The following is a 16,530-nucleotide window of genomic DNA, read 5'->3' on the forward strand; positions in this document are numbered from 1 at the left end:
CATCTAATATTGTCACTTTATTTAAACTCTAATCTGCACACCATAACCAACTTTAAAAATATAGTTTTTTAACTAGTAACACGAGACCCTTGAAACAACTATCTTCATGCTCCTGCAATACAACAAATCTAAAACCCCAGAAAGTACGTAAACTTTGCGTACAGATTGCACTTCCATCTGTGCTTTCAGGAATAACCTCTTCTCTGCTAGCAACATGCCATTCTTCCTCTTAAGCACAATCATTTGCTGGCCTTCCCAGCTCAACTGCCAGCAATATATCAATACAGACACCGTAACAAAACATCGAAACAGACAACAAAAGCTCTTTGCTTTGTGCTTCATTTAGACACCAAGTGCAACAGCAAATACAATCACTGAAAAGCATCCATCACACCTCGAAGATTCTCAAATTTACAATTTGATTGTTTTTGAGTCTGTAATACAATTTTATGTGTACCTTAAGCTATTTATTAGGTAATAACACTTTCATAAAGTCAGTACTTTGTTCAATCTCATCTCCTACCCATGTCAAAGCATCTGAGTAATACCATCTTTGAGCCTAATTTATGTTTTTCAAGTTTTTAAATCAATCTTCCAGTGTTCTACAGGATAACACTGTTTTCAAAATTCAGAACCATTCCCATACGGTACACAAATTACCAACACAGAGTACGAATTTCCATCACAATCTGCTGTGGAATGTAAACATTTTTCAAACTGAAGACAAACATTTAGGTAATTTTTAATTCATATTCTGTAATTCTTGTTCATGTGCTTAGAAGAAGCACTTCAACATTAACTTACATCTAAATTAGAAGTTTATTAAATGTTCATGATGTTTCACATCAGTTCTGCTCTTCATTCCTTTGTAAATTTGCTTCTTTATTAATTTGATTTATTTCCTATCATCATCTACATCGATGATCAAGCTGTTCTAAACTTTCACTTGTTTTATGTAAGGCAACTGTCGCATCTTGTCGCTAGCATTGTTCATTTTGTTTCTGCATGTGCCAGTCTTGTTTTTGTTCTCTGAAGCGAAAACATTTCTTCTTGTAGCCTTGTCCATATACTCCTCCAATTTTTATTTCTTCTTCTTTGCACATCTTTCTCTTGTTCATATCTATACCTCTCTTCATGTCGCTCTGGGGCTTCAGATGTTTTATGTACCGCAAACTTTGTCTCTCGTCTTCCACGACAATCACCTTGTTCCTGTACACATTCAGCTTGTTTTTGTTTTTGTTCCATAGTCTCATAAGTTCTTTGTACTGCGCACGATTTGTGCACTTCGTGTTGTTTTGGAAATGCACCTTCTCTTCTTACTGTACCCTTTCCTTGTTGTCATCTTTCACTTCTTAGGAGACTTCCATTTGCTCTCTGCTGCTTCGCATAGCTATTCATGTAACTTAGGCGCTTCTGCCGTTCCTCTGGCGTCTCACTGCTTCTTCTCGAGCTTTGCCATTCTCGTAGTCTTTGCTTTCGTTCTTCGCGCTGATCTGGGGTTTCACTTGCTCTTCTGTGTTTTGCGTAATTATTCATCTGACCGAGTCGTTTTACACGCTGATCGAGACTCTCGCTTGCCCTTCGTTGCCTAGAATAAATAATCATTTGACTGAGGCGCTTCTGTCGTTGCTCAGGAGTTTCGTTTGCTCTACGAAGTTTTGCATGCTGTTTCATTTGGTTTAAACGCTTTTGTCGATGCTCTGGAGATTCATTTATTCTTCTGTTTCTTATTATTTCTTTAAACTTCTCCCTCTTATTGAGTAAAAAATATTCCTGTTCATTCATGGATTCACAATATAATGTCTGCTGACTGGACACCTGTCCACGTGTTTCCAAAATTTCTTTCATCTAAGAAAATAAACAACAAATTATTACTTCTAAAATATAAATAATTGTACAAGGAACCCATTGTCCTTTGTACTATGTTACCTTAATACCTGTTAAAACATCACATTAAAATTAAATCAATCTCACCAGTCTCAGGCGAGATTTCAGATTCCACATCTGTGGCACCTGCGGAGACTGTGAGATTGCATGTCGCAGTCCTCCAACTAAACCAAATACAGCATCAGAATTATGTACATGAACAAATATGTTTATATGGGTGTACTTATGTAAAATATCAATAACCTAAAAAATATGATGATATCTGAAGTTACGACACAGAATTTGTTGGCATTATCTAAGACTATGCAACATGTACAAATACCACAATGCAAATTATTTTAAAGCTTCGGACCCGCGCGATCTAAGGCACAAGGAGCAAGAAAAGAAGTTGTTAAGTACTAAGCTATGGTATTTGAGGGACATCTACACAATTAACTTCTACCACAAAACAGAAACTGGATCAACGAGAAGTGAAACGGTTTTCTTCTATTACACAGTGGAGCTTCAAAATTTACACACACAGGGTAATAAGACAATGGAGCATGAGTGAGGAAAAACAAGAAATTAGTTTTGGGTGAAAAATCTCACAATATCATAAAATCCACTTTTTGGGGGGAAATAATTTTACAGTGGGTTTCATAATAGTACAACACGGAATGGTCCAGTGACGACTGCAGTTTGTACTACAGATACAGAAACCAGATGTTACAATAGAACTGGAATTTTGTTACTGCAGTTTCTATCCTCAACTGCTGAGCAACGGAGTTCAAAACAGTCATTTACTGAGTTAATTTTATCTCAAATAATTATAAAAATACTACAAAAGATCACTCCGTTACCTGGTCAAGTGGGTATGGCAGGCCGACACATCACGCTCTACTTCTGTTTCGGTTGGTACGCTGTCTACGCGTCTCTTACCTCGCCTACAGTAGAAATGACTAATTTTGGCAACACAAACACAGACGACATGTTTACTGAGCCTTCCAGTTGATAAGAGATGCTAGTGACTGAAAGCAGTCCTCGCTGATAAACATTGTGGTGGGGGCTAGCATCATGATGCATGATGGGTGATGAAGTAGGACAAAGATTTGGTGATACATCCGACAGTGGGCGTTGTGAAAATTTCATGATGTAGCTACAAAGCATCAGCTCTGATGTCAGAAGTGGCAATGACATGCGAACTGTACGTGGACAAAGCTAGGCACTGAGCAACCAATTTTCCGTCTAATGGCGATCACGACATAAACGCCGTTCTCATTGACCTGCTAGAGTCGTAATGTTCAAAAGAAGAACTCGCCTCAGCTTCAGATGGGAGAATGCAGTTGATGCTCTTTGTTGTCTGCGGCCTCGGGTTCACTGTAACGCTGGTGTGCCTCGCTGTGTTCTTCAGTCCCTGCCTTGATGGCCTGGGGAACCAGTTTCATTTTAACATGCTGAATCAGGTGTCTTCCTTACTGCTTACAACAAGCAACCACACCACACTACTTCTACTATAAAAGCTCATTACCTTGAAGCTGAAAGAATGAAAAATTAGCGACTTAAACACGACAAATTTACATTAAAGAAACACAAACTTCCCAGTGTATGGACACCGCAAGCACCTCGTGCCTCCAGCTACTAAGTCTGAGGCTCAAAATGAGAGTCAGAGAGAGGGAGTGTGTGCGAAAACAGTTCACATCATTACCACAAATGCACCTTATATTTTCCTTTCCCCCTTGAAGGCAATCTGCAGTACACGCTTTATTACGAGTTCAAGCTGAAACTGACACTCCAAGTTTGTATTTATTTTTCAAATTCTTAATAAAGTAATATGAAAGACAGCAACAACAGTCACACAAGCACAAGAACACATTTTACATACTTTGTGTGAAGAACACGTGATAATGAATAGTACCTCATAGGAAAATCAAAATACAAAATTGTGGTTATCAAGAACAATTTTAACAACTGAAAGCAATTCAACTGTAGATTCTAGGGCCCACCATCCAATATAACACTGTAAATGCCACATCATTTAAGAAAAGTTATGCAGAATCCATAGAAATCTTTCATTTGATAGGTACAGCAGACTCAATAAAATATGTAAAACGAAATTTGTATTATTTACTTCTTAACATGGAAGATCCTTTGTATGTCAAATTGCACACTTCAGTACATAAAACACGCTAAATTACCAGGGTTAAAATGAAGTAAGAAACAACAAACAGTTCTTGAACTAATACAATCAGAAGGAAGAAATGCCAGCCTCATTCCCAAACATCCATCAAACTCACCTTAATTTCAGTAAATGACGCTGGCAGTGATAGAAATTTCTGGTACACATTCATGAACCGGGATTCACTATGCGACTGCTGTGCCTCTGGGTCTGAGTCTGGTTCCGACTTTGTTATATTCATTCTGTGCTGTACTAACCTGTTATTCTCAAGAAGTTCACCACTGAGGGTCAGCTGCATTATGAATGTAAATAACCAGCATCTTAAAAATAAAAATCACAACAATTGTATAGATTTTTCAGCACAAGGGATAATATTTACAAGCACTAAGTGTCAAATTACAAACCAATTGTCACATAGGCACATAAAATTGTCAAAAAGACATACTCTGCAAATGGATATTCCTATATCTGATTTATACAGTAAGTTTGAGCGTTAACTTTTTTGAGAGCTGATGAGTTAACATACATTATATCAAAAGAGAGTTTATATTTACAGACGAGTATCCCTCGTAAACAATTTCGATTCGTAATTTTTAAACAGCAAGTTGCTCATCCAAAATTGTTACCTATTATAAATTAATGTAAACTAAAGTAGTTGTGCGCGATAATACAGCAATTAACAGTAAATTACTGTCATAACTACCTAATGTGTATTAGAAACAAGTACTGAATAGTGTTATGGCATGTTCTACATCCTTAGATTGAGCCTATGAAGTATCTACGGAATGCAAATCAATTCTATTGTATTCTTATATTGTTCTTTTGCGACAATGTCATTCAAAATTACAAATACATTACCAGAAAAGCGTGAGTAGGATATGCAGATTATAATGTATACATCAGTTGTACCTAAATCTGACAGGAAAAGTTATTAAAAAGATTAGAATATTTGACATGACATCTCTTTCTTAGGAAATCTTTCGCGACTATGATAATATGGATGACCTCTGAGAATATCACTATCTGATACACGAAATGGTTAAAAAAAATCCATAAAATGTATAAAGGCAAACAATAACTTACGTTTCCACTAAAAATCTCAGACACACGTTGATAAGCAAATATTCATATTCATGCACATAACTGATGCCAAAGAGTTGATACTAAATGAGAATCTCAAGCAGCCCTGGAAAAGACGATCCGTACAAGCTCTTGCTGCTTACAGTTATCTCCACCAGAGAGCACGTAGAGTGTATTTCAATGATTATCCTAAGCGCACCGTTACGAAGTCTCCTGGCATCTACCGACCAAAGGCCTGAAGTAGATGTCCGTCCGAGCACACCCCATTGCACTGAGGTTTGAAATGCTGCCTGAAATACCGCTCCAAAGAGGGGCTGCTGAAGTCACTAGTGACATCATCTCCTTTAATAATATCTCCGAACTATGATAGACAAATGAATGTCGAAAGGCGGGCTACTGCAGTGACATCTTCCCTAATCAATAATTTCTCGGAACTAAATTTGCAGACGAATCGCGAGCTACGTCATTGGAATAGGCCTACCAACATCACCAATAAATAACACTTGCCAAACGTTTCCGTAAACTCAAATCGTCGATCAATTATGAAAACAGCCAGGATCTCGTAAACTACAGTACAATCAACTTAGCATGAAGCAGTATGTAACAAATATGTCTTATGTCGCCACTAGATCGCTCACATCCCGGAGCACATCTACCACACGACACACGCACGATATGCAATCTACCATTCATTATTCCTACATGCGAACACACGATTTCCAAGCGTGGAGCCTTGTCTCCATGCCCAATAACAACTTTATCTTGAGGAGGGCACTCCCTACAACGAAACAAATGTAGTTGCCTGACTTGCAACATACCTTCGTGTAAACACGTCTGTGCCCATTGGAACCTCCAATTATATGCAAATGTCGCCGTCCCTTCTTCTCTTGTTACAGATGCAACATTGGCGTAGCTCGCACACAGCACGTGGCAAGCAAACGGTCCACGCGAAAAAGTGACACAAGGGCCCTGCTTTAATCGAGTCACGTGGTTTCCGGGGCCCGTCTCGTCAAGAATTCCTTCACGACGGCGAGTCTGAAGATGGCGGTCTTCTGGGTTGTAGTCGCCTATAATTTCAAAACTTTCGCTTCACGTGTTCGTACAAAGCAAATAATCATTTTTACAGCCATTTTTCCTTAGACTTCGGTTATATGCGAAAATAATTTGGTAATTACGAAGAGGGGAATATTTTAGGGACTGTTGCAGATTCAGAGGTTAGAGGTGTGAGGATGAAACAGTTTAATAAGGAATCATTAATCACTTCATACACGTGACAACCCCGCCTCTGTTCATGGAATAGGCGGCTTCAGAAATCACTGTTCTGTGTGGAGGTAAAATCCATAGAACGCAAATGACGGCGAATATTTCGATACCACCTGGAAATATCACGTGGCTAGGAAACTGCTTCTCAATAAGACAGAACCCCCGAGGCAAATTCAATCGACGTGAAGTCACCTCTCGAACTGAACCTCGCATTCACAGCTTTGGCCTTTACTAAACGCGACGGGGATTAAGAGCGCTACAAGGATTAATTGTAAACATGAAGACCCAGTTTCATTGCACAGTCCCGCAAAATGGGACCGGCGGAACAGATTTATCTCCGAAACGGCTGTCGTGTCATACAAGAGCGAGCCTCGACTGAAAACGCAACAAATTCGAGTCATACGCCCTTCTTGCAAGAGTCGAGTGGTACAATACGAGCTACGAGAATGTTAGATGGCCACACCTCGTGTCGGAAATGCGCCTCGCATGCCCACAATTACAGCGCCTCAAGCGAACTGCGAATATAACGACAGCCCTCGCAGAGCGCGTTCTGCTTGCTGAGAAAGTGCCAACCGGATGGCACTAGGACACACGCCTCTTCCTGGCGAAGAACAAAATGCCTGAACATAGTTGTGGTCTTACAGAGAGATCATCAAATCTCTCAGCGTCCATTTCCTTGGCTGCGCTGATCGTTCAAGTGCGATCAACGACTGACTGATCACCTCCATACTCGGGCGGTTATTATCAGGACGTGGCTCTGGTATCGCCAGCGATCTTAATTAAGGCGAGCAGATCGCAAGGAAGTCTTGACGCTCGTGAGGATGACGGGGCGTAACCCGGAGTCAAGGGATTTCTGTACAGGAAGAGAGAAATTGCTACACCTCTAAATCTCGAGCAAGATAAGCCCTGGTCTTAATTGAGTTCCGTAATATCCGCAGAGCTCAGGTAATTATCCGACGTAATTTCTTTCTTCCTTTAGCTCAGACGAGTATCACAACGGCGTCTTAACACGTTAGGAAACAACGCAACAATTCTGGTGCGCTTCAAGAGGTCGTGAACTTTGAAATGGAAGGACACTGTGGCCCGTACGAAATGGTGGGTCAGCTGGACGGATGATGAAACCGAGGGCATCACAGCGACAGACAGATTCGTCGGCAAAAGATCAAACTAATCGGAGAACGGATTTATTGGGACGATTGAACGCGACTCGGCCGATGTTTCCATTTGCCAATCAGAGAGGCGCTGCTGGCGTCGGCCTTGGCTCTTCATTCCACTAAACGGGTGATTGATCATTGGTTTGTCCGCTTCACCAGACCCACGGCCACGCGGTCAGATCGTGGCGCTCTGTCAGAGGAAAACCACGAAATCCACTCCTTCTTAAGAAGCTGACAGTCAATCAGTTCATAAAATCCCACATCTGAGCCAGCTCAATCCAGCGCACGACGTTTTGTCTGATCTTCTAACAATCTGTTTGCTACGCCACTCTTGCACAGAACCAGCTGAAGCCTCTTGTAACTTTATTATAATTATGGAATCTGACGGCGCAGGAAGTGAAAGTCTCCATTAAGCAGCGCAGAAATTGAGTGCTCGGCCATAATTGATCCGTCAGCAGGGATATAAAAACAACTCCGCAGATGTTCACAGCAAGGTCGCATGATTCTGCATGAAGGCTAGTGCTACGGACAGGTGCACTCTTGACGAGTCTTCAATCACCTTCAAATGATTGGCGGTTTGTGAGGTCTGAGGTTCTCAAGGCGCTGATGCCGTCCGCGGACTCGAGCTAGACACAGGCGTTTCGGAGAAAGTTACTGCCTCCATCTTCACGCCTCAAGAAGCCAACGTACACGAGACGGAAACACTCAAGAGGATACGAAAATGTTCATTTTGGGCGTTTCTCGTTAAATTAATGGCTGCCAACTGAACGAAGTCAAGATTACGCAATGAAATCCGTTTTACCAAAGCAAATTTGGTACAAATCGGTCAGACAGTCTGGTCCTTGTTCCACGGAGTCTGAAGGACAAATGAGAATCGCGTAAGATGAATGACTAGACGGAAATCATTTCGTAATTAACTACAGAGAAAGAACGAGACGAGACTTTTGAACCAGCCTGTACACGTGGTCCTAGCGGAACAAATGGTCCCGCCTCGGTCAAGGGTCGAATCCAGCCTCAGGCGCAGCGTCCACAAACTTACCGATCGCCACGTTTCGCCCATTTTGCGAGGGGGGGGGGGGCCTTTGTTTTGAACTGCGCCCCTCTTAATGCGAACATAACCTGGAAGGTAATTCGCAAAGTACAGACTGACTCGAACTACCAGCAAAAAGAACGGAACTTCACCAATAAACAAGAATAAACGAGCCGTTGGCCTTAATTACATTAATTTGTTATTTATTTATTTATTTACGATTATCAAGGTATTTGAGACACATCACAGAATATTAACACGTACATTATGACTTGTAACTCTAGTATTTAATTGTTAACAAATGCACTATTCTCTCAGTCTGTGGCCATTTTGTTGCAATACAGTTTGCACTTGCAACGATTATGAACGTCGGAAATGCAGCTCTCTGCCATTACCCCCTGCCCAAAACTCTCGCGGCCATTTCCGTGTCTGACAAACGCAGAGCCACGAATGAATTAAAGACGCAACTGCTGAAACATTCTCTGTCGCTCCATTTAAAACATTTCCGGGCCAATGCAAGGGGCCACATTTTCGATTTTCCACCTACGCCAGGGCATCAAATGGCCACACCACAACAAATATCATAAAGACTAGTACTCGCACTGCCTCTCGAAACCAAACTTGGCAGGCACCAAATCACTCCCTCGTGTGAGAATTATCTTTTCCGTCCACAGAGCGCGCTCGAGTTTCCAATTCCTGATCACTCAAAATACTAACCACATTTCAAATCAGTAGCTCGGTGTTCGGAACACCAAACAACTCTCTCGTGCAGCTACGAACATACACAAATGTACTTATAATTCTATAATGCAAACAAAAACTCTTAAAAAGTGAAATAATCTTGACGTCTGTGCCCAAATATCTCGACACAAAAAAACAACAACATTTTTTCCATGTATGGAACTCAAAAGGGTACAAGAAAGTGTAACATTTTTCACAGCTTCGATGGGAAGTTTTATGAACACATTAACATGAAACTACAACTACAAAAGATTTCTTTAACTGAGAACACGACAGCCAATCGGAGAAAAGGGAAGGCTAATGCAATGCCCTACAAAAAGCCAATTTAAAAAGGGCCTGATCTCACTTGTGCAAAATTCTCATCAAAGTTCTTACATGGCACTTGGTGAACACATTCTGTAAGTCACTCACGACGTCGTGTCGGTGTTCTGGTCTCTTCCACGAACTTCGACGATCCTGGCGACGGAACTGCTGTCGTACGACGACGACGCCTCGCCGTCCTGTCACCTGGCGCCTACTTGTACTCCTCGTCGTGCAAGGGAACCTGTTGCCAGGCCTCGAACTTCTCGCGCTTCCTCGGACACCGGCCCGCCCTCCTGAGGTACGTGCCGAACTCGCAGCTGGGGACCACGCACTCCGCCCGAAGCACGCATCTGGAGCACAGGCGACAAGACATTAATCTGCGATTCAAGACGACCGGTCACTCAGGGGGCAGAAACAACGGTCGCCGTCGAGACGCTGGTAGTCTCTCAGCTGCTCAAATTCCCTGCCCCTTATGGACCCCAACGTGTTCGAAAGTTCCGGTCGCTGGACCACATTCTCAGCGAGATAAAAATCCTGCCCTCTCTCTCTCCCGTCAAGTCCTAGTCAAAGTCAAGAGGTTCTTCGCTTCGTTGCGAGCAGGCATCTGAGGTCGTGTCGAACTGATGCTTAAAAATAATAATTAACCCACCAAATTCTAGCAACAGAACACGAAGTTCAAACACCAATGTCCTCCACGCATTGCTTCATAATTGCATTACCACGCAAGGTTCCCTCCATTTTAATATTATCCTCCTCCCACCTTATTATCGCTTCTTCCGAACTAAACACAGGCCTGTGTGCAGTCCGACCGGAACATTCCTCAATTACTGGCTCCAAATGTGTGGGTTCTGTTCCAAGGGCGTGGACACCCCTGAACTTCCCTTGGGTTTATCTCGTAAGCCGTTTCATAATAATCACAAGCACGTGTTTGGGCGTAGAGTTGCGAGTCCTTTGAGATTGCCTACCGAGAGGGCGAGGAACGCATCTCCTGCTCCAACAACATCGGGCGAGGTCCGTGTCGGTCCGCGGTGTCCTTTCGCCCCCCCCCCAAATATAACAAGGGACGTATCGCACAATTATGCGTAAATTACTCCTTTTTATTACACGGGCTGGGCAACCTGAAGCCCACAAACGTCACGTGTCAGTGGGACGAGAATGTTTTGGGCGCGGCGGTTGGCAGCCCTACTTACATGCGATCGTCGTACGGAAGATACTCCTTGCCGCGCTTCGACCTGATGCAGTCCCGCTGCTTGTCGAAACACTCGCAGACGCAGGAGCCGTCGACACGACGCGCCGCGAACTGGCTGGTGCATCGGCAGGACTCGCTGGTGCCGCTCTCGTTGTCACTGCGAAAACAAAAGACTGAAGAATAGAAAATCCGATCATCGGATCACCAGAAGGGGAGGGGTCGAGTCTTCATTCTCGATGATATCTCACGGCTTAATTCCAGTAGCTCAAATTATCGACTGATTACCACCAAAACACGTCTCAGCAGTTGATCCAGCATAACCTTTGCAGAACGACGTTGAAGTATCTGCCAAAATAAGACGAGAGGAAGAGCAGCTTCGTTATTAGACTTTGAAATGGCCAGAGCAGGTCTCAGCGACCCAAATAGGGCGGTAGTTTCTCGTTACAGCGGACACAAAGCACGAGGCAGTCGCATCCTGACGGACTGGACCGACAACTAACCGCCCATCAACGCGACCTGCTTTGTTTCTGCGCAAGTGAATTCATGAAGCCGCTTCTTTCGTGTTCAGAGATACATTTTATTACAGGCCCACACATTATATCGCGTTAACTTTTGTTACAGATTCCGTAATTTCAATAAATTCGCTCATGGAAGAATCAGTAATCCCCACTGCATAAGCCAAAACGTGAAGACACGCTTAATAATAATCTGGTTCTCGTACGCGCTTTTCTCCAATGGAAATAAAAAAATTATGCCAGGGACTTGCATCCAAAACCCGCTCAATGCCAGCCAAATTTCGTACGGATAAACGCTTGTGTTAATTACTGCCATCTGCCGACAGAACCTAACCATTAGTCACACGACCAAGCCTTTGGGCGGTGGACAGCGAAAACCTTCAATGTAGACGCTGCACGAACGCCTCTTAATACAAGTTGTCTGTCTGTCAGTCGGCCAGTTTCAGCGCGACTAATGAGATCACTCGCTGGAGGCTATTCGGCGTCTCGTTACTGGCCTTCGTTTGGGCCGAAGCTCACATTTTGGACACCCCTTGCGATCTACGCATTCCAAACAAAAGCGCAGGACGAATTAGAAGTTGCGGTGTCGCAAACACCAAATGAAACCGAGGGTATTAACGCGATTGAAACACTTGTCTTTGAACTGAGACGAGTACAAAGACGGCTGACTCGTCTGGCAGGCAGGCGAAAGATTTCCTGGACACACGGCCGAGGGGGGTAAGAGGCTTCACTCTGTCGACGACGCATCGCCACGGCCTACCTGTCAGTCCTGCTCGAGTCCGCGTCGGGGTGATGGTGACCTCGCAATTCCTTGTCCTTCTCGCTGCTGGCGATGGGCCTGTCCCTCGGCATGAATTCTTCCAGTCTGTCCACACACACGCACTCCGTGTGGTTGTGGAACACGAGTTTCTCCACAGACGGACCACCCTTGTTCCGCGAGCCACCGGATGCCCTCAGCGTTGTCGTCTGAAACGAAGAGAGAATGTCCTTTTATGCAGAAAGACGTGGAAAGGCTTCCGAGTGACAATGAAGATGGCCGACTGCAGCTCTGTCGAAACTGTCGAGTGTCAAATTAGCTAAAGCACGACACAAAATCATCCACGGACATTAACGCCACGATGAGGTCGTAAAAGAAGGAGGAGACAGCACGTTCCCGCGAAGAGATAAACTGAGATCTGTGCCAGCCTACGCGAAGTTTCGAAGACGCAGGTGTTCACACTGACAGTCATTTGTTATTTCAGAACAGCGCAATTTGTCATCAAAAGGTTGCCACTTGAAAGTCGTTCTCCATCTACAAAATTTCGTGTCGGCTTTCACACACGCCGTGGTCTGGCACGTGCACTGAAAAAGCACTGGAGATGTTAACGGCACAGACGGAAGCCGTCCTCAATCGGAACAGAATGCGCGTGTTCGTATTACAATGAGATTGTTGTGTTCAAAAAGAACATCTCAAGTGCGCGCAGCTCTGACTGCTCTGTTGTCAAGCTGCCGGTGGAAAATAAATGGGAACACGATTCATTCCTATGCCAGAAAATCTAATTCAGTTTAAACACATTTAGAATTCAAGAGGGTTCATCTTCGGCGTTCACGAGAAAATATCGGCACACGGGTTGTGATCCAACCGCGCGTCTGTCCGTCCGTCTACCTACGTGATTGCCTGTTTTATCCATCCACCTGACTAACGGACCAACTCAATTCACCGACCGACTAGCTCAGCGGTAACAGACACAAATTTTCAACGCCGCTAATAAAAGAAAACTGTTCTGAGGCACTGCAATCCAATCCACACGTCAGAACAAGTTTCCCTACGGCGCTTTCCTCTCAGAACAAAAACGAGCAGCATTTTCAGCTGTCTTACCGAAACTGGACATCGACTTTCATGATTTTGTACCAATTCACACTCCTTCCGGTTCGATTTCCCCCTTAAAATCCGGTTTGTATCCGTCCTGAGACAACGAATGAATGAGGATTTTAAAAAGTTTAAAATTCTGGATGAAGTGGGAGCAGCCTGGACCACACGCCAAGGAGGCAGTGAAGGACCGAGATTTGGCAGACGCAGTGTTATTAAGGCAACACAGGTTTCATCAGAGGTCAGAGGTGAAACAGATCGACAATGGCGGAGGGAGGAGAGGCCACGGCCGACCTGATGCCTTATACGGCAACTAACCGCGAGACACGGGTCGTCGTGGGCGCTCATAAGAAGATCGAGCAGCGCAGGGGCACTCAGCTGTTGCATGAAATTGCTCATCACACGCGGTCGGGATTGTCACAATCTCGTCCAGTGGCTCGTTTCGCCACCAGGACGCTCCCAGTGGTTTCGCCGAACAGCGAATTCAGAAGCAAGTGTAAGTTAGTGTACATGTTAATGCAACTTAAGTTGTTCCAGCTTTCATTAATCACGCCACGCATCTGAAACTCACGTTCCAACAGACAGAGGAGAACACGTAGCCCACGACGTGTTGATGGCTTTAAAAATGGAAGTTCCTCTGCGTTGCTCGTCAGGAGGCGAAACGATCATTAACATTGGCACGGCGCACACTAGAAACGCGAATCAATTCCTAGGGATTTCAATCTACATAGACCACTGGCAATCTGAAACGACGTCATGTTATCATCGGTTGTACAAGACCGAGCAGACACTGGTAACTTGTCGTTTCAACTATCAGCCTTGATTTTGGGGTTTCATACCTTTTACCAGGAGATCGAGAATTTTTTTTTACAAAACAGGCGACGGCTGGCTTCTCCCGCGACTTGCGAAATTTTGCCTCCGCAAAATCTCACCTTACTCCAAGATAAAAAAACGTCAATATACACAACACGAGAAATAAGCTAGAGACACTCACATACAGTAGAACAAATGGTTTAAACTTAAGCAAATGTCTGTTGTTGCGAGCGCCTTTCTGCCTTCAGACAGCCCTAATTTGTCTGAAGACGTAAGAACAAAACGCCTGGAGCTTTCAGAGGACGGACGGACCAAGCACCTGTCTGGTCAGTGCCTGGCTCCAGGGACCGCTGACCTCCCGCACGTTGCAACATTAAGCTCCAGGCTCCTTCCACTATCAATAACAACACAATGCGTTAAGAAGTGGGCCCTTCACAGATTATCCGGGGACGACGCACGGCTCTCGAAATTACACCTGGCATCTAACGCGATCGAACGGCGTAACAAGTTCTTCTTATAGTCTTGGCTCTCTCGATAACAGGTTCGCACTACGAGGCACAAATATGGTCACACCAACTTCATCATAATTATCAGTTGACAGGAAAATATGACCACACTTCACGCACCGCTTTAAGAATTGTGGACACGCGCGTGGAATACACAAACTTGCTACTTCAAACAAGACCATGGGGCAGAGTCCTTCCTGAGACGCTGACAATCGCTCAGCTGGTCAAGAGAGTATGAGTCCCTCATCCCACTCGAAGGTTCACTCACAGCACACAAAATCACACACCCCTCAAATTCCGATGACTGAAAATCGAATTATTTATATTTTGTTATTTTGGCTAATCTTAAAAAGATCAGCAGACGGTTCGCGAGCCACTTGTTGCCTTCCGCTGCCACTTGTGCATTGGTAAGACAAACCTGTTTTGCGTACGTGTGTGTGTGTCTTTTGCGAGGGGGGAGGTTACAAGCCCCAACGTCCGGAATGCGAGCTGAGATGTTCGGTTCTTCTATTTATTTAACAGTGGATGTTCGTCTCAAACGCATGACAGACGATGGATAATTAGAGAGAAGTCGTAAAGACAGGAATCAGGGCTCTCGATCGTACCGCCTGCCGCTTTGTGTGACGGGCTGCCTAGTGCAGGGACCAAGGGCCTGAAGGCTCTCTCGGCCAGCGCGTTACTGGGCCTTAATGTTTCATACGCAACTGCAGCACAAGAAGATATATTTTCTATCCGTGTTCGTAAAGTTTGGGGTCCATGACTTACGGAATATTCTCTGCAAGTTACATTAATGTATTCTTCAGGCTTGTTTTTAGCTCTCAACTAACCTTGCACGGTGCACGGTGTTTCTTCGAGTGTTTACAGATACGTCAGAGGCGTTCCTCCGCTGCGATGCGATTCCGTCCTGCACTTCGGTGGGAGACATGACGTAAACACTCCGTGGACGTCCCGTGAGCTTCGAAGAAACAAGAGTTTTAAGAGAAATGTCAACAGATAATTTTCCGTCTGACTGCGGGACTCGATACAAATTCTTACCGTTCGTAGCGAATTGTGCAAATTGATACATTAAAACATAAGTTCGATCGGAGGATAAAGGCGGTTTAAGCCGCTTACATCGACAAGAAGACGCACACAGCACTGGGGACAACGGCGTACGATGTGGGCTTGAATCTGACCAGGAATGTTTCCTGCTTCTCGCGAAATATGACGTAGATCGACACAACGAAAGGGACGAATTCCAGTTCAGGGAATGCATTAGTCCCGCCTATAGGGCGGAAAAGTAGGAATTTTCGCCTGAAGATGGAAGCAGAGTCAGATATCGAAACGTAGTGGTTATACTTAAAAAAAATTATGTACGATAGATCAAGTCCAGAATGCGAAGTACGATCAGTGGAGCTCTTCAGAGATCTAATATTTGCAGCCTCCCCGACAGTTCTTTCCCCCTTTCACACCATCTTAATTCTCTATCTCTCTCACACGACAGAACAAAATTTGCGCCCGGACGGAGCAGCTAAGAGACGGCACATTCGGCGTTCAAATCAGCAAAATCTGCGTCGAGCATCGAAGGCAGTTTCGCCGGAGGGACAGTTCTTACGAGGCAGCCTGTGTCATGAACGACCGGATTCCGCCAAGGTAGAACCAAAGCATCGAGCCGTCTCTATGACGCGCAGATGTACGACACAGTGTGCAGCTATTCAATTCAGTTCAATTGAATTCAATTCAATTCAATCGGCTCTGCCATCAGTCAGCAACATTCACAAATAAAGAACCAGAACGAAGCTGATCTGCTGATGTGTAGAGGAGGTCTCAAAGGCTTTATCCAGCGACACACTGGCTTACTACTACTCCTCTGTCGCAGTGGCTGAGGTGTTTCGCGATTTTCCTCGGGCCATCCAAGAAACCGCCGGGTTACTGCCTTAATTCAGGCCACGACCGCTCAATTTCCAATTCATTACTCATTAAACATCCTACCTTTGGACGATAAATCCCGAGTGCTTACGGCACTGTTAAACAGACGAGGAAAACAAATAGATGACAACCAATGT

The 16,530-nt window shown here is 44.3% G+C and overlaps 2 protein-coding genes across 5 annotated transcripts in view; both read right to left on the bottom strand.

Moving 5' to 3' along the window:
- Positions 1-4: 4 nt before the first annotated feature.
- LOC110828353 (uncharacterized) lies at positions 5-7,465 on the bottom strand. Of its 3 annotated transcripts, none has more exons than XM_022061002.2 (4): positions 5,126-7,465; positions 4,300-4,362; positions 3,185-3,293; positions 5-1,848 (listed from the first exon to the last, which is right to left on the bottom strand). In XM_022061002.2, the coding sequence occupies exons 2-4, from the start codon at positions 4,338-4,340 to the stop codon at positions 1,339-1,341; spliced, it is 660 nt and encodes a 219-aa protein (XP_021916694.1). In that variant the 5' UTR covers positions 4,341-4,362; positions 5,126-7,465; the 3' UTR covers positions 5-1,338. The 3 variants fall into 3 exon arrangements, with proteins under 3 accessions (XP_021916694.1, XP_021916704.1, XP_021916684.1); XM_022061012.2 differs by lacking the exon at positions 5,126-7,465 and adding an exon at positions 4,901-5,119; XM_022060992.2 differs by lacking the exons at positions 4,300-4,362; positions 5,126-7,465 and adding an exon at positions 4,161-4,293.
- Positions 7,466-8,755: 1,290 nt separating this feature from the next.
- Positions 8,756-16,530, bottom strand: part of LOC110828428 (uncharacterized) — a 71,615-nt gene continuing 63,840 nt past the window's right edge. For both annotated transcript variants that reach the window (XM_087349300.1, XM_087349299.1), the window contains 3 exons: positions 12,078-12,283; positions 10,804-10,959; positions 8,756-9,963 (listed from right to left, as the gene is read on the bottom strand). In XM_087349300.1, the coding sequence (XP_087205426.1) occupies positions 9,825-9,963; positions 10,804-10,959; positions 12,078-12,283 (501 nt within the window). In that variant the 3' untranslated portion in view covers positions 8,756-9,824. The remainder of the gene's footprint in view (positions 9,964-10,803; positions 10,960-12,077; positions 12,284-16,530) is intronic.

This window comes from Zootermopsis nevadensis, unplaced genomic scaffold (genome assembly GCF_977971745.1).
Source record: "Zootermopsis nevadensis isolate Lab colony 2312 unplaced genomic scaffold, Znev_1.0 Znev_ptg000016l, whole genome shotgun sequence".
Lineage (NCBI taxonomy): Eukaryota > Metazoa > Arthropoda > Insecta > Blattodea > Termopsidae > Zootermopsis > Zootermopsis nevadensis.